This window comes from Lepisosteus platostomus, chromosome 15 (assembly GCF_059453375.1).
Source record: "Lepisosteus platostomus isolate fLepPlt1 chromosome 15, fLepPlt1.hap1, whole genome shotgun sequence".
Classification (NCBI taxonomy): domain Eukaryota; kingdom Metazoa; phylum Chordata; class Actinopteri; order Semionotiformes; family Lepisosteidae; genus Lepisosteus; species Lepisosteus platostomus.
Genome location: NC_142625.1, coordinates 25,159,508 through 25,178,355, shown reverse-complemented (window position 1 = coordinate 25,178,355; position 18,848 = coordinate 25,159,508). Strand labels below are relative to the sequence as shown.

General features: G+C 48.9%; 1 protein-coding gene and 1 long non-coding RNA gene across 2 annotated transcripts in view; one reads left to right on the top strand and one right to left on the bottom strand.

The window, feature by feature from the left end:
- Window positions 1–11,359, top strand: part of fer1l4 (fer-1 like family member 4) — a 36,167-nt gene extending 24,808 nt beyond the window's left edge. The window contains exons 31-46 of the mRNA XM_088607475.1: window positions 1,133–1,245; window positions 2,172–2,297; window positions 2,655–2,697; window positions 3,030–3,133; window positions 3,271–3,405; window positions 3,849–3,965; window positions 4,545–4,672; window positions 5,071–5,241; window positions 6,104–6,258; window positions 6,605–6,786; window positions 7,266–7,351; window positions 7,615–7,713; window positions 8,281–8,522; window positions 8,931–9,229; window positions 9,607–9,707; window positions 10,136–11,359. Of these exons, the coding sequence (XP_088463601.1) occupies window positions 1,133–1,245; window positions 2,172–2,297; window positions 2,655–2,697; window positions 3,030–3,133; window positions 3,271–3,405; window positions 3,849–3,965; window positions 4,545–4,672; window positions 5,071–5,241; window positions 6,104–6,258; window positions 6,605–6,786; window positions 7,266–7,351; window positions 7,615–7,713; window positions 8,281–8,522; window positions 8,931–9,229; window positions 9,607–9,707; window positions 10,136–10,316 (2,282 nt within the window). The 3' untranslated portion in view covers window positions 10,317–11,359. The remainder of the gene's footprint in view (window positions 1–1,132; window positions 1,246–2,171; window positions 2,298–2,654; window positions 2,698–3,029; window positions 3,134–3,270; window positions 3,406–3,848; window positions 3,966–4,544; window positions 4,673–5,070; window positions 5,242–6,103; window positions 6,259–6,604; window positions 6,787–7,265; window positions 7,352–7,614; window positions 7,714–8,280; window positions 8,523–8,930; window positions 9,230–9,606; window positions 9,708–10,135) is intronic.
- LOC148648350 (uncharacterized) lies at window positions 7,480–10,711 on the bottom strand. The gene is made up of 2 exons (XR_015926634.1): window positions 10,647–10,711; window positions 7,480–10,608 (listed from the first exon to the last, which is right to left on the bottom strand). It is a non-coding gene; the product is annotated as an uncharacterized LOC148648350 (long non-coding RNA).
- Window positions 11,360–18,848: the final 7,489 nt, after the last annotated feature.

The following is an 18,848-nucleotide window of genomic DNA, read 5'->3' as shown; positions in this document are numbered from 1 at the left end:
CGGTGCGACACTTCTGCAAAACTCCCACTCCTTTTCTTTTTCACGGTTTTACTTCACTTGTATCGCGCCAGTCGATCCGCACAGATATGTGGTACCTTTTTTTTTTTCCGGAACCAAACCAAACCAAGGAAAACTTCATGTGCAGGGCTTCAGAAAAATCCAGCAATGGAGAATTAATTGGAGAAATTTGGAGCGCATTGTCTACGGAAAATTGCATCGCTGCCGCTGTGACTGTGCCCGGGCAGAGTCAGCAACGCTGCCCCAGAGAGCAAAACAGCTTGTTTTTTTGTCACCAGGAATAAATGAACAGAGGGACTGTTTTGTCAGCAGGGTCTTTGTGAGTGGCTATCTCCTAAGCCAAGCTCTGGTCCACAGAGCAGGGGCCCAGTCTGTGTGTGCATCACTTAAATTCCCCAAAGCCAGTGTCCCTATGCTCAAGTCAGCCTGGAGAGAGGGGGGATGTCGGGGCACATACCTGAGATAGCAGGAGTTCTATGAGGAGGTACAGAGTTTCGAAATTTCCTTCAGAGTCAACAACAGCAGCAGAGGAATGACCTCATCAACAAAATCAGTGTCCCCACGCAGCTCTGGCTAAACATGACTTGACACTTCTCCCCTAGAGTCACCCAGCACCTGCCTGAAACTGCAGTGACAACAGGTGATTCCTCCTGATACACAGGACACTTGAATTGTTGACATTTTTCAATTCTAATACCCTGGACATAAAAAAAGGGTACTGGGCGTTATCCTTACCTTACAATGCCAGCTTTTTACAGACAAAAAGAGCAGGGAAGAATCAACAGAAAAGTTAAGTGTGCTCTGTCTTTGATTTCCTTAGACAACAGGCTCCTGGTTCATATTCCCCGTAGTCCGAAGACTGTAATTCCAGAATCCTTCACCACTCCTGGGTGGATGAGGACATGAGGTCATGTTTCAGTTTTAAAATGCACTTTTCAGTAGGTGTGAAGTCAAACAAATAGTTTTGCCCACATTTTCGTGTAAGCCCCTCATACATTTCCACACTTACTGTAGAAGTATGGACTCAATGGGCCATAACACAAATAAGGATGAAAAGAGCAGGGCCGCTCAGGAGATAAACTCTCACGTTACCCTGGTTCTGTTTTCCTCTCAGCAAGGAAACCGCCGAAGAAGGTGACTCCTCTGAACACCATGATCAACATGGACCTGCAGGGGCTGTCCGTCAGAGACACCAAAATCCCCATCAACCCCATCAACCTGGTGACGGTGAGTCTGCCGGAGTCCTGGCTCAGTGCAGGCTGACCAGCAGAGTCAGCACGCGCGCCCTGCTGCTGTCTGCACAGCCTGGCTCTGCCAGTGCCTTTGAGGACCTGGGATACTTATCAGCTCCCCATAGTCTTCTCAGTCAAGTCTTGAGTAACTCTGTTCAGTTAGAAGCTGTTATCTTTTTTTATGGATCACTGAAGTAACCCTAATGACCTATTTCCACACTGACATCCTCATGCTCCAGGCTTCTAGCTGGAAGGTTGTGGGTTTGAATCCCAGGTGAGACACTGCTGTTGTATCTGTGACCAAGACATTTCACCTAAATTGTACCAGCACATTACCCGTCTGTATAGATGGGTGCAAATGTTAGTTGCTAAAGTCAGTGGATAAAAGTGTAAGCCAAATAAATTATGCCAAAGGGCAGATTTTTAAATCTCATTGGCCTGGAAGCTTTTTTAAAACATCCAGCTGCCCCATGATGTTTTCTACAGTTTCCGGTTGCTCGCCAGCCTCAGAGCTGCCTCTGCTTTCTCTCGGAGAGCTTTCATTCAGCGGCAGCTGTAGATTTGCTTCAGAAGGCCCTGTTGGAACCCATGCTGCTGTTTGGATAATCACTAGTTTCTCATTGCCATAAAGCCTCCTGGGGAGCATTAACAATCACATGCACAACGGGGCCTTCTGTAAAACTGTCCTGCTGCTTTTACATTTGGCTCTTGCGTCTGTACTGCTGTGTGATTCAGGATTTCTTTTATTGCTTCGTTTTAATGTACAGCGTTTGATTGGCAAAGAACACCTGCTTCTGTGTTTGTATACTATAAAGAGGCACGTTCCAGGTGCTGGGTTGCTGAGCATGCATGACACTAAAACTGTTCTTTGGTTGATTGTGCAAATTGGGGATCCTGTGCAACGCTATAAGTCTTCCCCAGGCTCCCCTGAAGAAAGTTCCCCTGAAGATTCTGAAGGAGGAGGAACTAGAGGAAGAGGAGCCGGAGAAGGAGGAGCTGGATTGGTGGTCGAAATACTACGCCTCATTGGCTGAGTTGGAGAACCAGGTGGGAAAAGCCAGCCAATGGGAGGACTGACATAATACCACCTTGACTAGATGGGTGGCAAGGCTTGTTTTCATTTGCAATGTTCTGAGGTTTAAAGCATTTTTCAAGTTATTTCTGTTCCTGCTCTACTCGGTGAGTGAAAGAGCACTAAAGCAGGAATTGTAAAATGAAGAGTACTCCCCATTCATGTATGAAATCCAAGTCAGGTATAATGCCAACAACTGGGAGCACAATATTTCTATCTCAGTAACAAGTATACGTGCTTGAGCTCTTCTTTCTCTTTTCAAAGGTTTTATTTCTTGTAGTTTTTCTCCAGCCTTGATAACTGTTACAGTGCACTGCCTCATGTGATTACAGAATGCAGAGGATGACGAGGAAAATGAAGAACAAAATGAAGGAGGTATGGTCTTCAGGGCTGAGGCAGTCAGGCCACATTTCTTAGAGGCATTGCACCCCTTCAGCGTGATTTAAAAAACAGGGAAACTGGGTACCCCTTCCATAAGCTGCCTGTGGAAAAGGCTTAGGTGTCTTTCGATGAACATTGTCGATGTGGGAAAGCAATAATTCAGAATCATTCAGAATACTCACCACTTAGAATATTCAGTGCACCATTTCTCACCATAAGACAAAAAAAACATTGTTACCCTGACCTTTGGAAAAGAAATTAAAATGCTGATCAGTTGACTTTGCTGACATCCGGAAAGGTTCTGAGGTTTCGGTTTCCCTCTCCAGATGGTGGAAATTTAAACTTGGCTGCAATAGACGCAGAGGAGGACAACGTGATCATTGAGGTGGAGCCCCCTAAACCGAAGAGGAAGATGATAGCTACCCTGAGGGTGAGTCTTCGCTCCGCGGGACAGGCTGAGGAGGGTCGAATGGGAACCCAGGAGCAGTAATTGAAGGACTGGCCTGGTCAAAGGTCAGGCTTCAGCCTGCTGCCTGGTAACTCTGTGGCGTGTTTGTGTGTCTGCAGCTTTACAAATCGGAGCTGGAGCAGGAGTTCGAGGACTTCATGGACTGGCTGCACACTTTCCCCATCTTCAAAGGGAAGGCCAACTGCGAGAACGAGGAAGAAGACGAGGAAGAGCGAACCATGGGGAAGTACAAGGTGCTCGATCCTGCACTTTGGTCTGAGCACACAGAAGAGCCACATCCCCCTCTCAGTGTCCACAGCCTCCCTGACAGCAGCTTCTTCTCCAACAGACCTCATGCTCTCTCTCTGCTCAGAGCCATCGACTGACCAAGAATCGGACAAACACCCACGAAAATCCATAAGGAATCCTAGTCTAGACTAACACAGATGTCTCGGATTCAAATAATTTAAACACAACCTTTGGAAGTCTGTCAAAGCTAGGAAAACAAACTGACCTTTACTGCGTTAACAAGCTGTAATCCAGAGGAGTAAAGAGCCACATTTATGCGATTAACTATACATTCCCTGGGGTAGCCATCCCTGAAAAGCCATTGTTCTGTCCCACAGCGGTATTGTTCTGTGACTGAAGGGGGGTTGGTCTTAATACCTCTGTATTTGCTGTGTCTCTCACTCTTCAGGGCTCCTTTTTGATTTATCCCATTTCAAAAGAAGACGAGGATGCAGAATGTCAGATTACCAAAGGGATCCCCAAAAACGTGCCCATCAAGGTCCTGGTGAGGGTGTACATGGTGAAGGTAAGCACAGAGCCACGAATCGGCACACGTGCACACAGGGCTTGCTTAGCTTACTGGGGTTCCACCCATGACCCCAAGATCTGATTTTAGGGGTCTCCAGGTTACGGCCGTGCAAGTTTGAGTCAGGGTAGGGTGCCCTGTGACCCCAGTGACTACCTGCACCCCTGTCAGTGCAAGCCCCAGTGGGAGTCACTCCTCCCACTCAACTACTTTCGGGCTCCAGGGGCAAAGACACCCATTGGCTCCGCAGTGTATATTTTGGAGCAGGTATATAAAGTCCTCACCCCCAGCGTGCTGCGGCAGCGAGACAACTTTGCAGACTGCCAGACAATCGTACCTTTGATTCCAGGCCGGAAGGCAGGCGTGAAAGGTGCTACCAGGATTTAAAAACCAACGTACAACTCTACTCATTTCCAAAATACTTTATTCATCCCCATGGGGGGCGAAACCCGCCTGTGACAGAGCGACGTCTCTGCGGCTCGCCATCGTGAGGGTCATGATCCCGTGAGGTTTGAAGGGAGGGGGGAGGGGGCAGGGGGGTCCATAATGACTTTTTAACGTCTTGCATTCGAACCCCAGGCCACCAACCTGGCTCCCACAGACCCCAACGGCAAGGCAGACCCCTATGTGGTGGTGAAGGTGGGCCAGCAGCACCTGGACAGCAAGGAACGCTACATCCCCAAGCAGCTGAACCCCGTGTTTGGAGAGTGAGTCCATGTGGACGCGGAGCACACGTGCTCACATACAGTACAGCAGCTGTCGGTCTCCTGCACTCCTTGCCTGGTGTCTGTCAGTCACTGGAGGAAATGTAGCTGCCTGTTTCAGTTCCCTAAACAGAAACTTCCTTCTCCATTTCAATTCAGTTATTAATTCATGTTCTGTTTTTCCAAGCGTTAGAATTCTGAAGCACTTGCAGGGATAAAAAAAATAACCATCTTGAAATTGTCCGAAGTGCAATACTTGGCACAAGCTATGTCACTGTCACGTGTGAAACCGGACTCCTCAGTCCAGATGCTGGTAGATTGGCTGCTGTGCACAAGACATCCCAGTGGATTTTCAGGCACACTCAGGCTGAGGGGTCCCGTGCTCCCCAACTTCTCCCCAGGGTCTTCGAGCTGACGGTGTCCTTCCCCCTGGAGACGGAGCTCACCCTCGCCGTGTTCGATCACGACCTGGTGGGCTCGGACGACATGATCGGGGAGACCCGGATCGACCTGGAGAACCGCTTCTACAGCCGGCACAGGGCGGGCTGCGGCCTGGCTCTCTACTACGACAAGTGAGCGGGGCGGGGGGGAGGTTGTGGTCCGCTGCCTTCCTTGGAGGTTCCTAAACCTCCCGTGATAGCGAAACCTCGGCCCACGTGCCAGCCGCAGGTTTTGTTTGCACGTTCCTTCTGCGCCACGGGTCCCCAGTCCTGGTCCTGGAGGGCCAGTGTGTCTGCAGGATTTCTAGGTCTCTTTTATTCTAAGTCAGCAACAGCACCTGAGAATCCGCTAAACTGGTTCAGTTCAGCCAATAATGAGTTACTTTAGCCAGCACAGCTGGCCCAAAACCCTTTAGACATTCCAGTCCTCCAAGACTAGGATTGGGAATTACTATTAGTATTCCATGGGAAACTGTCATCAAGAAGCGGGTTTGTCACTTGCACCAGGCGGATTGTTGTTTATCCTGGGCACAGACCACAATAGTAATAGACTATTGCTCTGCTTTCACATTGGCAAGCCCTGATTGCATGATGACTAGCCCTGACTACACCCTGATGTGCCCTGACAAACCCTGACTGCATGTTGATGAGAACTGATTGTATGTTGATAATCCTGGCTAGATGAATCCTGATTGCTCATTGACAAGAACAGATTGCACATGTCCTACTTGCACGTTGACGAGCCCTGCTTGCACGTTGACAAGCCCTGCTTGCACGTTGACGAGCCCTGCTTGCACGTTGATAAGCTGATTGCATGTTGACAAGCTCTGATTGCACACTAACAAGCCCTGGTTACATGCTGAAGAGTCTTGATCACACATTGATGAGTCCTGCTTGCATGTTGCCAAACACTGATTGCACATTGATAAGTCCTGCTTGCATGTGGATGAATGTTTCTTGCCTGCACTCAGTCTGTGTCTCCCTTCCATCACAGGGAAGGTTACAATCAGTGGCGAGATTCAAAAAAGCCATCAGCCATCCTGGCTGACCTGTGCCGGAAGAATGGTATCCCTTCTCCAGAATACCGGGAGTCAGAAGTGAAAGTCCTCAACAAGATATTTAAAGTCCCTAATGAGGCTTTTCCTGAAGGTCTGTTCTTTTGTCTCCTTAAACAGTGTTAGGATAACAGGAGCTGATCAGCAACCGTTTCTCGATTGTGAGGTTGCTTGTTCAATTGTTGAATCCTGACACTAAAGGTGTATTTTAAACAAGAAAAGTTGCAGACCCCTTCCTTTAAAGTTAAGCTAACAATTTTATATACCATCTAAGAGGTTCTTCATACTAGAAGCTAAAAAATGTGTCACAGGACACATGTAATATATATGTGGAAGATGTACATGAATGATGACTCTTCTATGCATTATAAGAAAATATTTAAAAGGCATGTGAAGGGTCAGATCTCATTTTAAAGAGCGGTTTTTCTAATGGGCTGCAGAGTTGGTGAAGAAGAATAAGAAGACAGAGGAGGACCTGAACGAGCTGGACGAGCACAAGGCCCTGTGTGTGCTGCATCGCTGGGGTGAGATGAGGGAGTTCTGTGAGGGCGCCTGCAACCTGGTGCCCGAGCACGTAGAGGTCCGCTCACTGCTCAACACCGAGAAACCTGGTCTGGCACAGGTGAGAGAGAAAATAGTGCAGAGGACCATGACTGTACTCACCTGTCACAGGTGAGAGAGAACACCATGACTGCACTCACCTGCTACAGGTGAGAGAGAACACCATGACTTTACTCACCTGTCACAGGTGAGAGAGAACACCATGACTGTACTCACCTGTCACAGGTGAGAGAGAACACAACGACCGTACTGCACCTGTCACAGGTGAGAGAGAACACCATGACTTTACTCACCTGTCACAGGTGAGAGAGAACACCATGACTGTACTCACCTGTGACAGGTGAAGGAGAACACCATGACTGTACTGCACCTGTCACAGGTGAGAGAGATCTTTTGAAAAGACACTGATTGAATCCATATGTCGCTGAAAGCCCAATTTTACCTATGTTCTCAATAAAGCTGATCTCTGTTTTTATGTTTAATTCTATTGAGACACCTTCTCCATTACTCTGGCAAGCTCCTCCCTGTTGCTTCTTGCAGGGTTACGCTCACATGTGGATCGACATGTTTCCTGTAGATGTCCCGGCCCCGCCCCCTGTCAATATCAAACCCCGCCTCCCCATCAGGTAAACCAATCGCGAATGATGGCTTTTGAGACTCCACTGTCCTTTCATGCCTGGTATTTGCTTGCGACTTTTCACTGAAAATCGGTGAAAGTGTCAGTCAGCTGAAGTAAACGGGACACAAAAAAAAATCGATTTTCAACGTGTTTATTTTCAACCTGCTCAGGCAGCCATCCTTATCCTTAAAAAACAGTGGAACATCATCTCGTACCAGATGTGTTAACTGACGATGCCTGGCCGTGTTCTCGCTTCGCCACTTTCCCCAGCTACGAGCTGCGCGTCATCGTGTGGAACGCAGACGATGTTGTCCTGGATGACGTTAATCCCTTCACCGGGGAGCCTTCCAGCGACATCTATATAAAAGGGTAGGAGCCGCTCCTGTGAGTCACTAGAAATGAAGGAATCATAGACACGTGAGAAAGGGGAAAGTTCACACATTCAGAGTGGGCAGGGCGGGGCAGAGGGGAGAGGTGAGGGCAAAGATACATCTCTGCATCCCAGCGACACAGCGGAATTCTTCGATCCCCCGGTTCTCACTGGCACTGGGTCACCCCAGACTGGCATAGCTGCCTTGCAGCGTTGGGGCCCTGAGTATTTCTGGGGTGCCATCTGCGTGGAGTTAGGATGTTCTCCCCACGTTCATGTGGGTTTTCTTCAGATGCACTGGTTTCCTGCCACAGTCCAGAGACAAACTGGGAGGTTAATTGGCCCTGGTGTGTGCGCCCTGCAATGGACTTGCGTCCTGTCCAGGGTGTACCCCATCTTGCGCCAGTTGCTTGCCAGGATAGGCCCCAGCTCCCCCATGACTCTGAATTGGATAAAGTGGTTAGAAAACGGATTGGATGGATGGGTGGGAGGATAGATGGATGTATGGGATTCATTCATTCCCCCTGCTGTATCCTCACGTCTCCAATACACACCCCCCCCACCAGCTGGATAAAAGGACTCGAGGACGACAAGCAGGAGACGGACGTCCACTTCAACTCGCTGACGGGGGAGGGCAACTTTAACTGGAGGTTCGTCTTCCGCTTCGACTACCTGCCCACGGAGAAGGAGATCACCTACAAGAAGAAGGAGTCCATCTTCTCCCTGGAGGAGTCGGAGTTTCGGCAGCCCGCCGTGCTGGTGCTCCAGGTGTGGGACTACGACCGCATTGCCGCCAACGACTTCCTGGGTGAGCACACGGAGGGAGCCCGGCTCTGCCTCCGATTTTGCGCCTTCATTTGCTTTGTTTTCCTTAGGGAGCTGCACAAAAGCAAGGAACCGATTCTTAGGGAATTGATTGTCCTCTAAGCGACAGCTGACACCTCAGGATTCTTGTACACCTGCCCACAGCAGCTCAGAGCAGCAGGCTGATGGGAGTGGCACTGTACAAATACTCTGGCAAGCCACACCGTGGAGGCTGCAGTGCTGAAACATTACACAGCTCAGCCTAACGCTCAGAAAGAAACAGTGTGTAACCGCTCAACAGGAGGGTCTGATGGGATGGCTGGCACTGCTCTGACCTGTATGATTCTCCCCTGCTCTTGGTGAGATTGAGCAAAGGCCACCCCCCCTTCAACTGTCGTTCCCTGCGTCCCAGGCTCCATCGAGCTGAGGCTGAACGACATGGTGCGGGCGGCCAAGTCCTCGACGCAGTGCAGCGTCAAGATGGCCAAGGACAAGGCCAGCCCCCGCTTCTCCATCTTCAGGAGCAAGAGGATGAAGGGCTGGTGGCCGCTGATCAAGCTGAAGAGCCAGGAGGACATCGAGCGCGAGGAGCGGGAGGCCGAGGAGGCCCGGAAGAACAAGAAGAAGAAGAAGAAGAGGAGCAAGCGGGGCGAGATCAAGCCGGAGGACCTGCAGTTCGTGGACGCCAGCGGGAACACCTTTGTCCTGATGGTAGGTCAAAGCGGAAACCGCAGGCTTGGGCTTCGGTTGGACCAGAAGTGGAGTCCGCGTGCTTCGCATTCATAACGAGAGTGATGGCGCAGGCGGGAGGTTTAGGGAAAGTTTTGGATTCCTGCATGGGGATGCCTGCGATGGCGCAGGTGGAAAGTTTAGGGAAAGTTTTGGATTCCTGCATGGGGATGCCTGCGATGGCGCAGGTGGAAAGTTTAGGGAAAGTGTCGGATTCCTGCGTGGCGATGTGTGCCATGGCGCAGGCCTGAGGTTTAGGGAAAGTGTCGGATTCCTGCGTGGCGATGCGTGCGATGGCGCAGGCGTGAGGTTGGGAAAGGCGTCAGTGTTGTGGTTTTCACGGTCTCTGCCATGCTCAGGGCAAGGTGGAAGCCGAGTTCCAGCTGGTGACGGTGGAAGAGGCTGAGAAGAATCCTGTGGGCCGAGCGCGCAAGGAGCCAGAGCCCCTGGAGAAACCCAAGTGAGTACAGTCCCATAATACAGCACCCCCGCATTGTACTGGCAGAACAGTCCCATAATCCAGCACCCTCACATTGTACTGCCAGAACAGTCCCATAATCCAGCACCCTCACATTGTACTGACAGAACAGTCCCATAATACAACACCCCCGCATTGTACTGGCAGAACAGTCCCATAATCCAGCACCCCCACATTGTACTGACAGAACAGTCCCATTATCCAGCACCCTCACATTTTATGATATTTGCTGCTTTTGTCAAAACAGGAGATATGCCCACAAAGTTCCCTTATGACTCAAACCTCCTGTGTTAGTTGAATCAGAATAGCATTAAACCATCATCATTGCGTCTCTTTCTTCATCTTCATCATATTCCTCACCTCTGCGGTGAAGACGATGAAAATAACGGACATTACCCATTCTGTTACAGTCGGCCCAAGACCTCCTTCAACTGGTTTGTTAACCCGATGAAGACCTTCATCTTCTTCATCTGGAAGAAGTACAAGAAGTACATCATTGCTCTCGTTGTCCTGGTCATCCTGGCTCTCTTCCTGTTCCTCATCCTCTACACCTTGCCTGGACAAATCAGCCAGCTGATCGTCAATGGCTGAGCCCTTGGGGTGGGGGCGCCCGCTGACAATGCACAGACGGGCAGAACCAGACTCTTCTTCCTCCCCTCTGTCAGCACAACCCTGCAAGGTTCAAAGCTTTGGTAGCATAGGCATATGAGGCTGATGCATACACTAGGCAAAAAAGCTGTACTTTTCTGGGAGGTGCCAGGGACTGGTTTCTTTTAAAAATACAGGGATGTCCAAGCCTAGGACGCTGTACGTGAGCGCAGAAAAAGATCATTAATGACTCTTTGACATCCCCTCTGCGCTGCTCTGCATTATCAGCAAACACCTGAAACCGCTCTGTCCTCACCGTGGCGACCTGAACACCCCTGTTGTCCATTCAGAGCATTACTGGCAAAAAAAATATATAATGGGTTGGTAGAAATGGGGGTAAAATATAGAATTCTTGAAAGAAATTCACACAATGAAGCTGAGAGAAAAGTAAATCGGACTACTTACTTTGTTCACAGAATCAATTTGTCTGAGCCTGGAGAACTGTAGCCTAGCAATGCTGAAAATATTTATTCCAACAGAAGCCAGTCAATCTAGAATAATATACATCCACCAATTTCCTGCCGTTAACAATGGCCTCCTGTCAGACGAGTGTCTCTTTAACTCTGGAGAATATGATCATGTATGATGACCTTATCGATCGTGCTGGGGCTCTGTTCTAAAGAGCCAAGAAATCCTTTGCTGTGATGAAGGATGTCTTTTAAATGTCCTTCGATGCCTTCGTTTGACAAGCACGCATCCAGATGGCATTTAAGAGCTGCCTTATGGTGTAACGGTGAACAGGGACAGATTGAAATTTCTCATTTTCGTTTTCTTTCTCTGCCTTGCCTTACTCTAGTGGCCTTCGGGTCATTGTGTGCAAGATGCTGGCGTTTTATTGTAGCTCAGTCCCAATGCAGCGTATGCAGTAGCCACAAGATCAATTCTTTTCTGTCTGTGTTTTGTGTAGGCGTGTCATTTATCATTATAAACCTATCGCTTTGTTGACATTTAATGAAAATATAAATAAATGAGATTCCAGCACTGTAGGATGGGTGGTTTACTTTTCACACATTAGGTCTGACAGTAATAAGGTCGTTCTGCCTTGAAAAAAGTATGTTTCTGATTTAAATTAGAATTGCAGCACAGACCCATATGAACCAGCTGTGTCCTGCTGGAGTGAGCAGACCCAGAGAGCTGCCTTTAGACTGTGCTCTGAGCTGTAAAGGCGGACTGGACGACTGCCGTGATCAAGTGGCCTTGCGCTTTTGCAACCCTGTCTGTTTTCCACACTCATTGCTGTTAAATAAAGACAGTGTATGATCGGCTGTTGATGGCTTGCTATTATTTATAATATTGCTATTATAAATGCTCGTGGACATTTTCAGTGCTGCAATGGTTGTGACACTAATGCAGCAAGGAAAGACAGAAAGAGATTAACTGAAATTGTGAAGACAAAATTGGCACATTTGTTGCTCCTATTAGGACAATCTCTTCTTTAAATCATAAGAAAAGGAGCACTTTATCATTAAGGCATCATTTCTCAGCAGACAATTCAGACAGCACACTACTCCCATCAGTGCATCAGTAAGGCCACAGATAACAGGAGGGCAGTCGGTCCATTGAGTTCACCTGGTTCTGCTTCTCCACAGTACCACGGCCCGTTCTGACAAACCCCTCAGCTCCCAGAAATACTTGTGAGCAGCCGGGCACCCCTGACATGCTTTTCTTTGGGAGGTGGGAGAAAACCGGAGAGCCCACCAAAAATCTCGCACGCAAACACGGCGACAACGTGCAAGTGTTCCGAGATGTAATTGCAGGCTTGCATCCGACCGCAGAGCGCTCACGGAATACTCCAGCATAGAGGAATCATTTCCCGTTTTGAACAGGCATGTCAGATCATGTGGGAAAATTCCAGGATTGGAGCGCTTCCCCGGCTCCTTTCCTCGGAGTTCTGAGCCGTTCCCCGGCCGGCATGCCGCAGCTCGGGAATGCGCACCACCTACAGGAAAACAAGAAGCCTGCTGTCGTTACAGCCAGCCAGTCTGGGCTGTGGCTGTCAACATGCCCTGCCTGACAACCCTGACCTCCCATGAAAACAGGAGGCTTTGCTTTGAAGCTGATGCACTGCAGGAAGGCACCTGGGCTTCAGGAGGCCGTGACACCCTGCTACTGCGCAGGCAACGCCGGCAATGAGGACCGGGGCCTGGCTGTTACCCTGATCGAGCCCCGTCTGGGAGCACGAGCCTGCTGTTGCGTGGCAAGGGCAGTGCTTCTTCGGAGCAGCACATTAAGACACGGCTGGTTATGAATTCCAATAAGCTCGAGCTGCTTCCCTCCCTCGTGTGGGCCAGCGGACTGGGCTTCGCGCGGAAGAAATCAACAATCTTGCTTTATCGGCGATCACGCGCCCCACGTCTTCCTGTGGGCTGGAAAATCGGGACGCTCTTCCACACGTGTGGATACGTTTATCCGGTGTTCAGCCAGACGGCGGTTTGCAGGATGCTTTAAAAACAAGCACCTGGGTCGTTAATCCAGCGATCTGCCCATCTAGCAAAACGTCACGCGTGCTGGATCTGCTGGTCTGTTCGTCTCGACCTTGGGGCGTCAAGAAACATGCAGATCGGCGCGTGATAACGGACTGGCAGACCCCCAGCCTCCCACCGGCTTATTCCTTTGGAAAATCCCCGTTGTGCCGAGGGCTGGAAATGACAGGGTATGACATTGCTGGAGAGGTCAGCAGACTGCGTTCGGATGCAGCATCCTCCAGCCTGGCTTCTGCTGGCTCTTGTTTCCATGGGAACCTGGGTTGTCGCTGGAACCCTGCCGCGTGATCCAGCGTCACAGCGGGTCCAGGCATCAGGCCCCGCCCTCGCCCGGGACACGTGTCCATCCTGGCCAGGGATCTGCACCCACACGGGGCGCAGGAGAGGGAGACTAGAGGACCAGGGTGACCACTGCCGCAGGAAGGAAGTGGGGCTGTTGTGTGACGAGGGTGGGAAGGGCAGGGCGTGACCCTTGAAGAGCAGTGCCGACGAGGGTCTCCTTCTCCCCTCGGCGCACCAGAGCTGCTCGATCTTTCCCTGCTTCCTGCCTGGCGACAGGAGCTCGCAGAGGGGTTACAGAAGCTGTGCCAACAGTCTTGTGTGTAAATGTTCAGTTCACATTTTACCTTCCTTTCAGCAGGTTGTTGCACTGCTGCAGCCTCATGTAGTGAATCGCAGTGCCCTCCTCCTTACCGCAGAGGGTCCTGTTGCAACAGCATTTTCGAAAAAACACCCCCATTTTTTAATCGATACATTCTAAAAAAAGGAATAGCCCCTCTCTCTCAACATGTACTCTGGACCCCTGTAGCTCTTAGTTTTGTTATTAATATACAGTATTAGATTGAAAAGGTAATTTCAGAGTTGTTAATGGTGACACTTGATTGTTAACAGTTCTCTGAGCTGTAGGATGCACAGCTGGAAAGGAGGGGACAGTGCTGTACACGCCTGGACAGCTCTGTCACCAGTTAGAGCAGTTTTCCCATTAACACCACCTGCAGGGGACACGGGAAATGTCACTTTTCTAATGTTACAAGACTCGGGTCCAAACCAGAGCAGGACTCCAATGTCTGCCTGTCACCCCTCCTGATTGGCTGGAGGGAAACACCTATTAATTCTGTGCGAATTCACATGTGGGAACTGGACAGCTGATCCCTGTCACGCATTTAATAGTTTCCAGATCATCTATAATGAAAGTGCCAGTCAGCTGGGCTTTTAATAAATGCAGAGCTCGACTCCTGAGTCCTGCAGTAGCAGTTTCACTTTTAGCTTTTTTAATTTATTTTTTTTAAGAACTGAGACATGAAGGTGAAAAGCATATTGGCAGACAATGACCCATGATGTCTTTTTCACGGGATTCCATTGATCGACCTCAGGAATACCTTAAGCAAATGCTTTAATTTATGCAATCATTTAAACCATTTTCCACGTTCACATGTGTTCACACTGTCCGATCAGTGACATATAATGGATGATCCTTTAATGTATAATGTTTATTGGGTGTAAGCGCTTATCTTTAGGATGCAGCTCCCCTCAGGATATGTTGATAAATCTTGTGTAATTGTATTAAATAATAATAAAGAACAAAACACTCTCTCAACATGAAAACAATAAAGGAAAAGCAGAAACAAGAAACCGCATTTAGGGCGTGCAACTATCGTCACTCCTGAGGAAGGCTCAACAGCTGAACCGTTTCTTCCATCATTTTTTAAAATTAGTCTTTTAAAAATTATTGAAAAATAGTTTAACTTTAATCTTGATTACTGGCCGAGACCTACCTACAGACGAGTGCACACGCATTTAAAATAAGGAATTATCTTCTGCTTAATTTCTGTGGCCCAAATTCGTACTCCCTCTCCACACCACACGCCTCGTGAAGAGATTTTTCGGGGCCCCCTCTCGTGTTCTTTTGCAGCTACTGCAGCTGGCCTCCGACATCGCTTCATGCGGATTTGCTCAACTAAATTATAGATACAAATCTGTTCGCTTAGACTGCTCTCGTTTTGATCTATGATTCTGAGAAACCTAGATCCAGTATTTTCAAATTCTGAAACAATTTCCTCTGTGTGTATATATGTATTTATTTTAAAGGTCATTGTTATTATATAGAACGAGGCATTTTTTCTACTTCGTTTTTTGTTTTCTAAAAGGTCATGTCTCTGCACAGAGGCAATTTCTTTTTGCTACTGCAGCTAGAGACTTGTACCTAAGTGTTTCTGGCACAGATGTCATCGCCCCACATATCCCTAAACATCTTTCCCTGGAGAAACCCTCAGATCCTAAATTCAACCACTCCAGGCAGTCCCGATGCCAGCCTACACCCCCTCCTCCCAGCGCCACCTTGCTCTCCTGCTCCAGTGAATCTGAACACCCTCCCTTTCTGACGACACTTAGCCCCGGGCACAGCCTCCGAATCCTGACTGCCACCCAATGTGCTCCGGGCTCACAGGCAGCCCCTCTGAAACACGCCTCTGCAGAGACGAGTCCCACCCCTGTCTTCTCCGGCTACCCAGCTGCACCGCCTAGCCGCCCTTTAGATGTTTCAGGTTCCACTCCTGAAAATAAAAATGCTTGGAGTTGGGAAGCACATGGAACATTCCCGGAGATCCTGTGCTTCTCTCCACCCCTGTCTGTATTCATGCACCTCATGTGCAGCTGTCACTCACTGGAAAGCCAGTTATCCCTGGCCAGGATCATGGCAGCCCGGAGACTATAGGGCATAAGGTGGGAATGCACCCTTGCTAGGAACAGAGCCGGCACGTGTTTGGGAGGTGGGAGGACACAGGGAGAACATGCAAACTCCACACAGAAGGCTCCCCAGCTCCAGGACCCAGAGTCGAACCCAGGACTCAAGAGCAGTGCGACAGAAACACTAGCCACCACTCCACCATGTCGACCCCAACATCATCAGGGTACGAAAAAAGGTTTAACAGTGAGGCGGAGTCCATTCAAAACTGAGGAGCCCAATTGGCCCGTCCAGCTCAAATGACTTCCTGGCCTTGATTCCAGCTATCAGCAACAGAGCTAATGGAAGACATACTGCATTTGCGCATTCTGTAAAGCTGCTACCAGTGGGAGTTAAATACTTCCTGCACGTTTTCCAAGCCTGTAAAGATCTGTCTTCAGCTTCCTTGACACTAATTCCACAGGCTGTCTGAAGCTTCGCTCAAGCTGCCTCTTGACAGCCGACCGCGGTTCTTGTTGTGTCCGGTAAACTTATCATCACTGCGGATGCAGTAACTAATAACATCTTACAAACACAAGCGGCACTAGTCCGAGGCCTCCCAACAGCAGCTAGAGAAGAGACCGGGGGGAGTAGGGAAGTCCGATTTCAACAGAACTTCCTCTCGAGCCACTGCTGCAAGATAAGAGTGTTTTGCAATGTAGAAAAAAAGGGAATTCACTGCAAGTATTTTTATAAACGGCATGTTCTAAAAAGGAAGCCCCTTGCAGAAGACTTTCTGGGCCTTCTTGATCGCTCCCGTTGAGCAGCGTCATGGCTGTGTGCCCAGCTGCTGCAGAGACGCTCTTGCTGTGCAAGATGTGGCAGGAACCTCAACAGCACACAAAGTAAAGCCTTCCTGAACCGTTCACTAAGGAACAGTGAACATACTATCAGCTCCATGTAGCAATGATTCATGGTACAGGAATACAGGTGTCCTCAGCTGTGCCTCTTGTAATGGGGAGATCTTTGTGAACGAACAAGAGGCTCCTGGTCAGTAAGCAGATCCCAAACATCAGGGATACTTGCTGATCCCAGTCCCAGGCGTGTGAATTCCTATTCCATCCGCTCTTGAATGGCAGACACGTCACCCGGTCTTTACGCCAATTCAATTCTTGATTACCTCAACTGGCCCATTATTGCCTTAATGGGACCGGTTCCCCCAGTTTTTCAGATGCTGGGGTGTTAAAGGGTGCCTGTGGACACCCCGCCCTCCAGGACCGGAGGTGGGCCACATCAGCGCACGGCCAGGCCCCACGAGGAAAACATGTGGAATCCCATTTAAACTGAAAACAGGAGGCACTTCTTTACACAAATGGTTGTGGGAGAGTGGAACAAGCAACCCAGCTATGTTACCCTGGTTTCTTTTAAGAAACAGCTTCTGAGAAGCAGCTCAGATCAATTTAGCTACTAACTACCAGAAGCCTCTTCTTGTTGGTTACCTTTCCCATGTTCCTTAAAAGGGCCTGTGTTGATTACAACACCATGACACACAACTGTTTTTCCGTTCAGACGGTTCTCAGGACCCTGACTCTGGGGATGGCAGCTGTGACAGCTCACAAAACCCTGCTTTTGTCAGTGTATCTGCTGTGTGCTGCCTGCCTGCTGATTCAGCACGTGCACCGAATGTTCTGGGGCAAGCGACACTCTGACCACTGCCCCCTTCAGGATTTTAAGGGCATGACTCCATCCAGGGGTGTGGGGGGGGGGGGGGGGGGAGTGAGCTGGAGCCTATCCCAGCAAGCAACGGGTGCAAGATGGGGTACACCCTGGATGGGATGCCAGTCCATCACGGGTCACACACACCAGGGCCACTTTTCCCAGAAGCTAATTAACCTCCCAGTATGCCTTTGGACTGCAGTGCTAACCACTGCACCACTCCGATACCTGCAGATGACTCCAGCAAATCCATCACAGCTGTCGGTTCTGAAACTTACAAATAATGACTTTTCCCAGGATCATAATGGCTCCCTATCCAAGCATCCCGTTCCATGGCCTATATAATTCAGTGGTTCAAAGCCAAGCTCAGTCCTAGAAAAATGAAAAACAGCCTAGAATAAGAAACAAAGTTCCTTAATTGCCAAAGCGCAGGGTTTCTTTCTTGATTGCCTTTCCCTGAGCAGCTACTGTGAGAAAGAAGATAGGGACGTTTCCACTGCCGTAGGAAAGGGCCTGTGCAGTTGTTTGCCCTTCAAGTGGAACTGCCTGTAGAAGACTTCTCCAGGTCAGGACGGTGTTTCCGCGGTGACTGAACACCTCTACATGTGGGTAGTGAGCTAATTAGTTACTGCTCTGTCGGGATTTGTGATGATCGATAGAGAGCACTCTGACCTTTCACTGGACACAGAGGCTGGGCTCTGAGTTTCCTCATTCACCGGTATGGGATTTTCCCCCAAATCATCTTTGACACACAAGAGAGGATGAAGGGGAGAACTGCGGAGGGTGGCCAGACTGTCTCTGCTTCATTTTCTCCTTGGGTCTGGGGGACAAAACCAACATGTACACACACCAGCCCTTCAGCACAAAGGCAAGCACGCACAATGCAAAACTGTCTGTCGGCAGTACAATTCACCGCCCTTGCCGAGATCATGAAAACACACCAGCACTCGGACTACGAGTTAACTGCGCTATTAACCGCACAGCACTGCTAAACAAAATGACGCCCAGTCACAATAACACGCAGTCTCGGGCATGAAAAATATTATCAGTAAAAATTTCACTTAATTTGCTAATGTAACCTCTTCTACGCAGCCTACACGAAGTCATGAATCCCCACAAGCACTATTAAGGTTTTGCAGAATTAAGCAGATATCGGAAATCAGAACTCCGCGTGACTTTTAGATTAATTTTGGATTCAAATTTGACTTTTGAGAGAAGCTCATTAAGGGATTTTAATTACCTCTCTGGAGGATCAATCGGGATGCGATAAACTCAGACGTAGATGCCAAATGAGTATAGTTAATACTTGTTAAACTTAATAAGCTAGCAACACTGTAAGAGATTGGAAACGCCAATGCTTCAAATCAGAAGTGCACGATTTTTCTAATTTTTTAAACGTGCGATCTGTATGTAGTGACATTTCATTTGCTCATCTTAATAGACTGTTAAGGGAGCGGAGTTCACGCTTAGAAGCCCAAAACAGAACTCGCATAATACATTATACAATTCTCCACCGTTTTAGGGAATGCATGTTAATTCTTAAATGTATCTGAGAGTTTTTTTTTTAATGGGAGGTGTGAAAATGCTGGAGAATAATTTTGCATTAATTCACTT